Source organism: Silurus aristotelis, assembly GCF_946808225.1.
Source record: "Silurus aristotelis genome assembly, chromosome: 10".
Lineage (NCBI taxonomy): Eukaryota > Metazoa > Chordata > Actinopteri > Siluriformes > Siluridae > Silurus > Silurus aristotelis.
Genome location: NC_139583.1, coordinates 16643091 through 16656123, shown reverse-complemented (window position 1 = coordinate 16656123; position 13033 = coordinate 16643091). Strand labels below are relative to the sequence as shown.

The window sequence follows — 13033 nt, the reverse complement described above, 5'->3', positions numbered from 1 at the left end:
CGTATATAAATAAAATAAATATTATGTAGCATATTCCGTGCATTTAAAATAAGGAGACAAACCCAAATTTATTCCAACATCAATATCCCTGAGAACAAAGCACAGTTCATAAAGACATGGATTATTTAGGTTGGTGTGGAAAAGCTCCATTGGCCTGCACAGAGTTATGCACCCAAGCCTTTTAAACACCTTTGGAATGAATTTGAATTAACACTGTTTGCTGAGCATTTAAAATTTTATTTGTTCAACACTTTCAACATTATACACGGTCACATATGCATCCTTACAGTAATTAGAATGAAAATATGAAATTCCAAATTAATAAAGATATCCTTTAAGCAAATCAGAGGTGATTTAGGAAAAACTCTTATCTTAAAGGTAACCCATAGGTATCTGTGTTAAAAAGGATAATGTGATCACATATAAACTCCTACTATAATATAATATAAAACAAAAGCAAAAAAACAATTGTGTAATAATGGAGTTAATTATGGATTTAACATATAGATTTTACATACAGAGTTATTAACTCTTCACTGATAAAAGCTTGAGTGCAAAATGTTCGTAACAGTTGGTAGTCCTGATCCATTATAGTAAAACTGTTATTTAGTAAAACACATTAATTGCAGTCCAAATCCATCTTCATAGATTCTAAGTAGTATCTTCCATAGTAATCTTGTTTTTTTTTTAGGCTGTCCATGTGGGGCATCCTCTTTTTAGGCTGTCCATGTGGTGCATCTTCAGCAGCATCGAGTGGTGTCCCGTTGACGAGAACGCCATCTAGAAGTGATGAATCAGGCAGGTCTGGAGAGCAGAGGTGGTCAGGATCACTGGTATCTTAGGAATAGCATGTGTAGCTCTAAAGAGAAAGAAAGTGAGAGAGAGAGAGAGAGAGAGAGAGAGCGAGCGAGCGAGCTAGCTTATTAGGCCTTCTTGCACCACATCTGTGCCCAAGCTTATGCTGTGGGCTAATGATTCTGTGGCTAAAAGAGTTGAAGCATGTTCCCCACAAACATGTTTGCATACCCACATGAGAAATTTAAATCTTAGGAACAGTAGCAAGCTTCAGAAAGGTATTAAGTATAGGTCTGAGTGATTGTGAGGATTAAAGTAGTTTATATGCTCTTAATGACTTGAGAGAGGACACTATGTTCAGTTGAGATATTTATAATGAAGTGCAGTTAAGCAACAACATGCAAGGTATGCTGCTGTCTATTAATAAAATGTATCTTAACACTAATAATTAGTGTCTTCAAGTAGGAGTGGTAGATGTTGAGTTCTGAATAAAGAAAATGTAAAGCAACACATACATAAATATTTGAGGTTAAGTTGAACACCCACTGCTCTGTAAAAATAATAATAATAATAATAACAAATCACCTCAATATAATGGTTAGGCTAGGCTACATGCTAGATAGCTTATTTGCGATGGAAACACAATTGTATGAGCACCTTAAGAAATTTGCTTATATCTGATGTAATATTATTTTCAAATTACTAACCCATTAATTACACACAGGAAGTTGCTTATTAGGAATACAGGTTAAGTTTATATACACTATATACAGTACTAAAAGCATGAAATGTTACAAAACTGTTGGCCGCTTTTAATTGAAAAATAAAACTTTTGGTGCTTCTTGCAATTAGCAACACATTCCATTCTTTGAGGAAAATACCACCTAGCTGAATACACAGTGATACATACTTGTTGGTCAGCAATCAATCAGTGGAGTTTTGCCTGAACAAAGTTGATTGAGTCAATTTGATACCATTACCCTATATGAGCAAAGCCTAAACGTCACCAGAATATAGCAAAAGTAGTAAGTATAAGTAGCTTTAAGTAAGGTATAATGATTGACAGCATATGTCCATATCTACTTTTAATAATAGCAAAGTTGGCACTAACTTCATAATAATGCCTAAGACTTAAAACAAGATGCTCTTGCATGCACATGGGTGGGATGGTCAGGTATCCACAAAATCCTGGCTGTATAGTATTTTAAAATGTGCATTTATGTCACAGAATGTATAAGGTTTTGAACACAAGGTATGTGTGTAAATACAAGATATGTGTAGATTTTTTTCTGCATATATATTTCAGCTCTGGCAAAACCCTTTGGTGCTTACAAAGCAGTTTTTGCCCTGCCTGCCTGTTTTTCACTACTAAAAAGAATATGAATTGACTCAAAACAAGATTATGACTATAATTGATTACTTAGAAATGTATTATCATTTCTAATTAGTCCAAGCAGTTTATTACTTTGATTTTGTGTTTCTCTTTTCAGGCGCAGACAAATGACAGCGACAGCGATGTTGGCTCAAAGCTGAAACTGAAGCGCCACACATCCGGTTCAGAGAGTGAGACAGATGACAGTGAGGATGATAAGAAGCCCAAGCGACGAGGCAGGCCACGCGCACGCAAAAACAACGTGGAGGGCTTCACAGATGCTGAGATTCGCAGGTAACATATATTGTGTTGGTAACAGTAATGGCTATTTAAAACCATTATTTAGTTGTAATAAACACGTATGACTGTGTGGTGGGCTTGATCTGCAACAACGACAAGACAGCCTACCTACAAAAGATTAAAAACCTGGAGAGATGGTGCCAGGAGAACAATCTTCTTTAGCAAGACTAAGAAGTTAATAGTGGACTTCAGCATGAAGCAGGTCATATCAACCGCCAAAGAACAACGGGACCCCAGTGGAGAGAGTGGACAGTTTCCGGTACCTAGGTGTTCACGACACATCAGCACCCTGGTGAAGAAACAAAACAAAACAAACAGTGTCTGTACCATCTGAGATGCTTAAGGGACTTTAAACTACCCTCTCAGGTGCTAAGGACTTTCTACACCTGCACATTTGACGGTGTCCTAACTGATAGCAACATCATTTCCTAGTTTGGAAACACAGCACCATGCAGTACAGGTGAGCCCTCCAGAGGGTGGTGCGATCAGCTGAACATGCCATCCACACCGAGCTCCCTGACCTTTAGGACATCTACAGCAAGCACGGTGCCGGGCAAGAAAGATAGTGAAGGACCTCAGCTATCTAAACAATGTACTCTTTCCTCTGTTGTGTTGAAATAAGCACTTTCAATCATTGAAGACAAACACAGAGTGAATGAGGAGGAGCTTCTTCCTGTAGGCCATTGGGAGTTTAAACCAGGAAAACACGTCTCTGGAATTTCTCTAATGGACTTCCTTTCCCTTCCTTTTTGCACAATTGCACAACCGTTTGTCACTTTAACACTGACTGGCACGGCACAGTGTAGCCTTAATATCAGCACATTGACGCGTCAAAGGCAATCACTGGAACACTTTAAAATCTGGACTTCTGTCAGTATCTGTTATATACATATCCATCCCTTCATGCCTAATTCTTGCGTATATATATTTATAGTATAAACATCTTTTTTTTTTTTATATATAATTTATTTTTATCCCTTTTTATACTTAGTTATACCTTTCACTTTTATACTTTTTATATATATTTTTCTATTTACATGTTGAACAGTAAAATAAAAGCATTTTCATGTCACTGTATGAATGTGCATGTGATAATTTGAATATGAAATCAGAAATTCAGCTTATTTATTTCAACAGGTTCATAAAAGCTTACAAGAAATTTGGTGCTCCTCTTGAAAGGTATGTTTTTTTATTAAAAAATGTTAAAAATTTTTTATTTGTGTTATAAGTAGAATATTAAATATTGTATATATGAAATGTAATATTCCATGCTTAAATTTTAATACTTGGTTTGTAAGTTTGTTTGCTGGTGTTATTTCCAGGTTGGAGGCCATTGCACGTGATTCTGAACTGGTGGATAAATCTATAGCAGATCTGCAGAGACTAGGAGAATTAGTGCACACTACATGCCTAGCTGCAGTACAGGAGCATGAAGAACAAATGAAAGAGAATCCCACAGAATATGCATGTATGTGACCTTGATTGAATAATTTGTCTATCTATTAATTCCTATATAGGGTAAAAACACAATCAAAAGCAAATATATTATTTATTTACAGTATCTCACAAAGTGAGTACAGCCCTCACATTTCAGCAACAATTTAGTATATGTTCTGAAGGGAAAATACTATAGAAATAAAACTTGGATATATTTTAGAGTAGTCAATGTGTATCTTATATAGCAGTATATATTTACTGTCCTCTAAAAATAATTCTACAGCCATTATTGTAAAAAAAAAAGAAAGAAAAAAAAAAGAAAGTGAGTGCACTAAGTGGTAACAGCTGTATGGCATGTAATCATACAAAGCCACATGTCTTATTCATCACCTTCATGTTTTTGTCTGCTTGGCATGACCATAGATATTTCTTATCTTGTATTAGAGCAGTTAAAATTAGGTGCTTTGAGTTCAATTCTCTCATACTGACCACTGGATCTTCAACTTGGCACCCAATGGTAAATAACTCTTGAGAATTTGAGAATTGTTATTTATAATTGTTGCTCTACACAAAGATTGGCCTAGGGTATAAGATCACATGGTGGTGGTAGCATCATGGTCTGGAGCTTCATGAGCTGCTGGTACTGGTGAGCTGCGTTTTATTGAGAGAAACATGGATTCCAACATTCACTGTGACATTCTGAATCAGTACATGATGCCCTCCCTTCAGAAACTGGGACAAACAGCAGTTTTCTAACATAATAGCAACCCAAAAATACACTGCCAAAATGACAACTGCCTTGCTGAAGGTGAAGGTAATTGAGTGGCCAAGTATGTTTCCAGACCGTAATGCTATTGAGCACCTGTGGGGATCCTCAAGCTGAAGGTAGTGAAGCGTCATGTGTCTAACATCCAGCAGCTCTGTGATGTCATTATGGACAAGTGGATGAGGATCCCAGTGACAACCTGTGCAGCTCTGATGAATTCCATGCCAAATAGGGACACTGGACACAGTTTTGACATGTTCACTTTGGGTGTACTAAATTTTGTTGATAGCTATTTAGACAATAATGGCTGTATGTTGAGTTATATTCAGAAAACAATAAATCTATACAAGCTGCTCATGGACTCCTCTATATCCAAGTTTCATTTGTACAGTATTGTCCCATGAGAAGATAGACTAAAATGTTTGCTGAAATGTGAGGGTGTACTTACTTTTGTGAGATATGTGAGAATTCATTTTAGCATATACCATATCTACAACAAATACAATTTAATGCTAACAGAACGATGCAATGGTTACCTAAAATTATCCAAAATGTTTATTTGTAACTTTTTGTAAATTATGTATTTGGCCCCAAATTAAAGGTCATACAGGAATTAATTCTGGTTACGGTATGTGATGTTTTTTCAGTTTTTGTTTGTTTGATTTGTAGCTAAAGGGCCAGGAAAGAGACGTGGCATTAACATCAAGATATCTGGGGTTCAGGTAAATGCTAAATCCATTATCCAGCATGAGGAAGAGTTTGATTCTCTACACAAGGCTGTGCCCTCCAATCCTGAGGAGAGGAGCACGTATGTTCATAATCCCTTTCTATCTTAGTAAATGATTATTATTTTCAACTTCTTTCTGTCTTCTGCTAAGGGATCTAAAGATTAGATATATTTCTGTATCAATTTAACCTTAGTTTAAAAAAAAAAGAAATACATGTTGCAGCAGTAATGAATTAGTTCTTTTTTATGTCTTAGATTTCAGCTAAAATGTCGTGTGAAGATGCCACACTTTGATGTAGCCTGGGATGTGCAAGATGATGCACATCTCTTGTTGGGCATCTACGAGCATGGCTACGGCAATTGGGACCAGATCAAGACTGATACTGAGCTGAAACTCTCAGACAAGGTGGATCATCTTGATTGTTAAAAACAGTTATGGTTTGATAACTTGGCCTAGTATGCATGCCTAGATATTACAGAATAATTTGTTTGTAGCCTCAGGGAACTTCAGCCATTTTGCAAATTACATGTCATCATGTGTAGATTCTTCCAGACAACCCTGACAAAAAGCCACAGGCAAAACAGCTGCAAATGAGAGCTGATTACTTGTTGAAGACCATGAAGAAGGAGCAAGAGTGTAAGGATACATTCAAAACAGAAGAGGAGGTGAGGGTTTGCTTAGGCCTGGAACAGCAAGACACATTATCACTAGTACAATACAGGGCACTTCTCTAAGCCTTAAAATGAGTGAACCAAATCAGTGACAAAAATCTGCTATATTTAGTGGGCTTCTAAGTTCATATGTAAAAAGCCATTCACTATCATGCCCTTCAACTATTGGCAGTAGTATTGCTTGTGACTTAAAATAATGAATGAAAATAAGTATGGCCACATAAGAGCATGTGAGCAAAGGAAAGTAATGCGACACTGTTGAGTATTCTGTGCATGTATGCTTAAATAAAAGCCTAATTTACAGTAGTAGAGACAATAATAATGCCTAATTACTAAATTACAGAAGGGTGGGATACCAACACATAATCTTCCTTAGGCTGCTACCTGCATGTCTTCCTTACCACACCCATAAACCTCCTCATTGGCCTTCCTCTTCGTTTCCTCCTGCCTGGTGGCTACATCATCAGCATTCTTCTACCGATATACCCCATGTACCCCCTTTCCACATGTCCAAAACATCTCATTCGAGCCCCTCTCACTTTGTCTCCAAAACGTTCTACATGCAAGCTCCCTCTAAAAAAAACTTGTTTCTAAATCTGTCTATCCTCATCACTCCCAATGAAAATCTCAAGATCTTCAGCTCTTTTACTCCCAGCTCCACCTCCTGTCTTAAGTCAATGCCACTGTCAATTCAAGTCAAGAAGCTTTTATTGTGATTTCAACCATATATAGCTGACACAGTACACAGCAAAAATGAAACAACGTTTGTCCAGAACCCTGGCGCTACATTTCAACAACATAAAGCGACATAACAGAAAACACAGAGCTAAGTACTAGTAAGTGTCCTCGCCACGTAAAGTGCATCGTGTGCAACCTGGTGCAAACAGTGCAAGACAACACAGTGTAGCACAAATACACATCACAAAATAGCACCGCCAATAAACCTACTGTATATTATACAGTCTCTAAACCATAAAACATTGCAGGTCTCACCACAGTCTTATAAACTTTTCCTTTCACTCTTGCAGATACTCTTGTATCAAAAATCACACCTGTCACTTTTCTCCACCCACTCCACCCTGCCTGCACTCTTTTCTTCACTTCTCTAACACACTCTCCATTACTTTGCACTGTTGACCCTAGGTACTTGAACTCCTCCACCTTCACCACCTCTTCTCCCTTCAACCACACCACTCCACTGCCCTCCCTCTCATTCACACACATGTACTCTGTCTTACTCCTACTGACTTTCATTCTCCTTCTCTCCAGCATGTACCTCCACCTCTCCAGGCTCTTCTCAACCAGCTCACTACTCTCACCACAAATAACAATATCATCCGCATACATCATAGTCCACAGAGACTCGTCCTGACCTCGTCCGTCACCCTGTCTATCACCACTGCAAACAGGAAAGGTCTCAGAGCCGATCCTTGATGTACTTACAGCTTCACCTTGAACCAGTCTATCATTCCTACTGCACACTTCACTGCTGTCACTCTGTCCACATACATGTCCTGCACCACACTCACATACTTCTCTGACACACCTGACTTTCTCATACAATACCACAACTCCTCTCTCCACCCTGTCGTACACTTTTTCTAAAGCCACAAACATACAATGCAACTCCTTCTGACCTTCTCTATACTTCTCCATCAACATTCTCAAAGCAAATAATGCATCTGTGGTGCTCTTCCTCGGCACAAAACCATACTGTTGCTCACAGATGGTCACATTTTTCCCTCAGCCTGGCTTCCGCTACTCTTTCCCATAACTTGGTGTCCAACTTCACATACAGCTCCTCATATGCCTCTTCCATTGCTTTTGCTATATCCCTCTACATTTTATGTATTTTGTCTATGGAATAGAGCAATAGAAAAATATGGATCGTGCTGCTGTTTTTTATGCTGTAGTTCAGAGATTGACAACATGACATGTTGCTAGTCTATGGACAGGTGGCTAGTCTATTACAAGTAACTTTATTTTCAACTTGCTTCTTGTACATTTTGTTGTAACTAGTGTAAGCACTAATGTACATATGTAGCCTGCCAGTAATAACACAGGTGGGAAAAAAAATGGAGTATCTGTCAGGGCAACATGCCCCTACCTATTTAAAAAAACTAACAATTGATTTACCCCTTATTATTATTATTTTTATTATTATTATTATTATTACATTTCGTTACACGTTGCTTTTCATTTTGTGACATCAGAACAAACAATTTCCAAGGGATTGTCTGTCTTTAAGAATTTAAGTCTGCCTTTGTGGGAATCAGAAGTTTCAGGAAAGGTTAAATTGAAGGAGCTAAACAAGCACAATCAAGCATCACTTTGGAGTTAAGAGGGAATTTTGTGAACACTAACAATAAAACAGTGAGATTTGAGAGCCAGTAGTAAAAACATTTAGATTCCAATATTGCAGTAAATAATGTATTATTAATCTTTATGGCATTGCACATTTAGGAGTTCCTCTTAAAGAATTTCCAAGGTCATCATGTAGTTTGTACAGTGCCGAATTATACTTGTTTTCTATCCTAGGTAAAGAAGAGAAAACCTCGAGTAAAGAAAGACAGGACCCGAAAAGATGAACTAGCCAGTGAAATCTCCTCTCCTCATCTCACTGAACATACATCAGAGGATGGTGAAGTGAAGGTATGTTCCCTTAGCTGATAAAGACCACTATGCACCATAAGTGCAAATTTGTCTACCCAGCTGTTAGCATTTTTAGTGGAATATTTTCCCATTTGTTTACACATGTTCCAGGATGACAAAGCTGACAAATCCCCCACAAAGAAGAAACAGAAGAAGGACAACAAAGAGAACAAAGAGAAGCAAGCCATTGCAAAGAAAGATAAGGACAAAAAACGGACAAAGCTCAAGAAAGAAAAGGTTTTTTTAATATAGCTTTTGTAATCATTTTCACTATAAGTACGTTTTCCTTTTCCTTTGCATGTGGTTATTACATTATTAAGTTCTAAAATCTTGTCTTTGTAATTTCTTCACCAGATTAAATCAGGATGCAAAGGCAAGAAAGCTCAGGGCCCTGTGCACATTACAGCAGGCAGTGAGCCTGTTCCTATTGGAGAGGAGGATGATGAACTAGACCAGGAAACATTTAGTGTTGTGAGTCTTTGTGTCTCAATTGTGTTCTCTCTCTCTCTCTCTGTCTCTGTGTGGTTATTTTATGCCTCTTATTTGTATTTATACAATGCCTTCCATTTTTATTTTCTCATTGGTTCATAGGCCATGTTTCTTTATAATGTGTTTAAAGCTATTTGACACTTAATTCACTTTGTGAGTAACCTGTGTGTGTGTGTGTGTCTAGTGTAAAGAGCGGATGAGGCCGGTGAAGAAGGCTCTTAAACAGCTTGATAAGCCTGATGAAGGCCTGTCAGTGCAGGAACAGCTGCAGCATACAAGGGCCTGCCTGTTGAAGATTGGAGACCGAATAACAGAGTGCCTTAAAACTTATAGTGACCCAGAACACGTAAAAACCTGGCGCAGGTCTCGTCAAAATTTTACAGTTTTGTTTGGAACAACAAAGAAACATTGCGTAAAGTGATGCATTAAATGGTCTTAAAATAATTACTTTATTAGTCTAGGCCAATGATGTCACCAAGTTTCTTATTGTAATATTACAATTATAAATATAAAAAATATATTATTAGTTGGAAATTATTGAGACAAATGTAAAACCAATTCTAAATAGTCTCACAGATTTTTGAATAAATAAAGCAACAACAAAATGCCAGTGCAGACGAGTCAGCATGCTTTTGCCATTATGCAAACTATTCTTTATGATATTCTATTTATTTATTTATTTTGGTAGATTGTGTATTTTTAATTTGGCTTAATAAATACCATGTTTCTTATTTAATTATTTTTTTTCTGTTCCATCTAGAAATCTCTGGATATTTGTGTCCAAATTCACAGAGTTTGGTGCAAAAAAATTGCACAGGCTATACAAAATGGCTCAAAAGAAGCGCTCCCAAGAGGAGGAGGTAGATCTTTAATCCTGTGTGGCAAATATGCTGATGTAACCATATAGTGATAATCGGTTCTGATTTGATCCTGTGTGTGGCAAATTTGCTGGTGTAAATATATAGTAATAAGTTCTGGTTTTTAAAGTAGCTGAAAGACCTTATTTCAGACTATGATTTATTTATCAAAAATCTTTTTTTGCTTCTTCATTTTAAAAAATCCTCTTAACTGTTTCTTTAGTTCATATACTTCTTTGCTATACTTTCAGAAAGAGCACAAGAAGAAAGATGACCCAGGTAAAAAGAAGCAATTTCGACCTGAACCTTCTGGATTGAGTCGGGACTCTACTGGCACACAGCCATCATCCAAAACACACCCACCATTAAATCATCCAACAGGACTTGGATCGCATTTGCACCATTGTATGACCTGCAGTCAGCACAAGACACACTTTCCTAAATATTGTAAAAGCTAAGGAACACAAGGATTTTGTATCAAGATTTAGATGTTTTATCTGATTATATCTAAAAGCAAACAAAGCTGGTTTTAGGATTAAATCTGAGGCTGTTTTTGGTAAGGATAATTAATGGTAAGGAAGCTGCTTATTTGAAAGAAAAGGAAATTGGAGGTAGGCAATGCATTTTGACATGAGTATGTGTTGCCATGTTCTCTTTAACTTTCCTTTTTTTTTTTTTTTTTTTTTTTTTTTTTTTTTAAAGTGCTTATACACACAAGTGTGTTTTCAGTTTTATTTTTAAGGGCTTTTGCCTCTTTGCTGACCAGTCATATACTGCAGCTCCACCTTCCATTCACAGACCACACCCTGCTTTCACATACCCCCACTACACAACTCTGGCCGCGGAGCGGTTATTTAATTGCCAAGCATTCTTGATTGGTTAGTAATTGTTTTTTTCACAAGCTTGAGATGTGTACAGCACAGGGCACTTCTCCCCCTTCACCTTTAGGGACAACACCATGACCAACATGTTTATCTGCAAAACAAAGGGTAAAGAAAAGTCAGGAGAATCTGAAAGTGTCCCACCACAGTGTGCAGCTTTTACCTGAGACTGCAGGCATGACTCTCTCCACTGGACCGGATCTGTTGCTCCTTTTTAGTGAAATCAGTGAGAGTGCTGGTGACATCCAAATTATTAGGCACAAACCTATGACAAAACCCTTTCAGCCCCAGAAACTGTTTCACTTCTTTTTAGGTCTTAAGCAGGCCACAAATTCTTCCATCTTATCAATTTGAGGACACATTTACCCATGACCCAAGAAGGAGCCCAGATACTGTACTTCCAGCCACTCAGTTGCACACTTCTTTGGGTTTGACCTGCACACTTCAATGTTCTTATGACTGCCCTTAGGACCACCCTCATTACTATAAATGATTGTCGTCTAAACAGGCAGCAGAATATGCATTATGGGGTCTGAAGATTGTCCATTAAAGGATGCACAAAAAAAAAAAAATGGAAGGGTGACAAACTTGTGTAAACTATAGTGGAAAAAGGCTGTTCCACTATGTTCATTCCATAATGCTTAACACTTCTTAATAACGCTTATGTTTCATCCACAGATAGGGGAGACTGGCAAAGGGAACGTAAATATAACTACCCAGGAAACAGTAACCAGCCATGGCAAGGTGACCGCCATCACCCTTACGACCAGCACAGGTATAAGGAGCATCATTACAACAGCCGGCGGGGACACACTGACCTATACCGCAGTAGTAACTTCCGGAACCCAGGCTCAGCACGTAAACGGGTGTATGATCAGTACAGCAATGATCGAGACCACCGTGCTCACCGTGACTATTATGACAGGTACTAACTATTTCCTTACTTATTCTGTCTATTGTGTGTTTCATCTATGCAAAAATTATCAAGAAAAGGTCAAACTCGGGAGTAAATTTGGGGCTTTACAGTTTGTCTACACTTTGTGTTCTTCTACTCTTTACTTAATACTGTAAAACTTACAAGATGAAAAGTTGTTAACATCTGCTATAGCGATGTTACAGAGAAGCAAAGAGAAAAGCTTTCCCAACTAACTGTACAAATTAGAACACGTTCTCATTAATCTATAACCTAAGGGTCAGTGAACCTTCTAAATCAGGATCATGGCTGGTGTCAACAGGAATGTTAATTTGTGTCTCTTGAAATAGTACAGAGTGGGCTTGAATTGATGATTCCCATAAACTATGCTATCAGGGTAGACAGCAATTTCAAGATGAAGAGTCTGGTCTGAAGAAGCATAGAATCCAATATGCATCTGTCATTCTAGCTTATAGACAGGTGTTAAAATACTTATTTGCAGCTGTATCATACAAATAAATAGTTAAAAAATCATACATTGTGATTTCTGGAATTTTTTTTTTAGATTATGTCTCTCACAGTGGACATGCACCTACGATGACAATTTCAGACCCCTCCATGATTTCTAAGTGGGAGAACTTGCAAAATAGCAGGGTGTTCAAATACTTATTTTCCTCACTGTAGGTCCATTCAAGGCAAAAAAAAAAAAAAAAAGGACTTATAAAGGGATTTATGAAGGTGGAGGAGTCCATTCAGTTGTCCACAAGTAACTTTTAGAATGACTAAAAGTTACAGCCTGGAACATTCAAAGGAAACCTCTCATTAAGAACAAACATAAAATTATTAACACCCTTCCTGGGAAGGCCTCTGCTGTCCAAAGATGGGTTCAGTGTATAAAATTATTAACACCCTTCCTGGGAAGGCCTCTGCTGTCCAAAGATGGGTTCAGTGTTTTCAGATCACTTTTTCTTTATATGGCATTTATACTGACAATGCAGGTAAATTCTCCTTTGTAAAGATTTCCTTTGAACCCTCTTGACTGCTTTTGCCTGTAACAATTCCTTTACTGAGCAGGGCTATTTGTAGTGATTCCATCATCCAGGCATCAGTCACCTTGTAAGCTTGGACAATGTGTATTAGAGATGCTGCTCTGATTAGCGACCCTTAAGAAG

The 13033-nt window shown here is 37.6% G+C and overlaps 2 protein-coding genes across 6 annotated transcripts in view; both read left to right on the top strand.

Annotated features, from left to right (window-relative positions):
• Positions 1 to 13033, top strand: part of LOC310732306 (uncharacterized protein) — a 1052581-nt gene that overhangs the window by 717382 nt on the left and 322166 nt on the right. The window lies entirely within an intron of this gene.
• The window catches only part of chd2 (chromodomain helicase DNA binding protein 2), a 77524-nt gene that overhangs the window by 58991 nt on the left and 5500 nt on the right, over positions 1 to 13033 (top strand). For all 4 annotated transcript variants that reach the window (XM_083552581.1, XM_083552579.1, XM_083552582.1 and 1 more), the window contains 13 exons: positions 2286 to 2461; positions 3605 to 3646; positions 3790 to 3935; positions 5340 to 5478; positions 5653 to 5803; positions 5941 to 6063; positions 8608 to 8721; positions 8833 to 8958; positions 9076 to 9192; positions 9395 to 9573; positions 9971 to 10070; positions 10319 to 10472; positions 11627 to 11873. In XM_083552581.1, the coding sequence (XP_083408707.1) occupies positions 2286 to 2461; positions 3605 to 3646; positions 3790 to 3935; positions 5340 to 5478; positions 5653 to 5803; positions 5941 to 6063; positions 8608 to 8721; positions 8833 to 8958; positions 9076 to 9192; positions 9395 to 9573; positions 9971 to 10070; positions 10319 to 10472; positions 11627 to 11873 (1814 nt within the window). The remainder of the gene's footprint in view (positions 1 to 2285; positions 2462 to 3604; positions 3647 to 3789; positions 3936 to 5339; positions 5479 to 5652; positions 5804 to 5940; positions 6064 to 8607; positions 8722 to 8832; positions 8959 to 9075; positions 9193 to 9394; positions 9574 to 9970; positions 10071 to 10318; positions 10473 to 11626; positions 11874 to 13033) is intronic.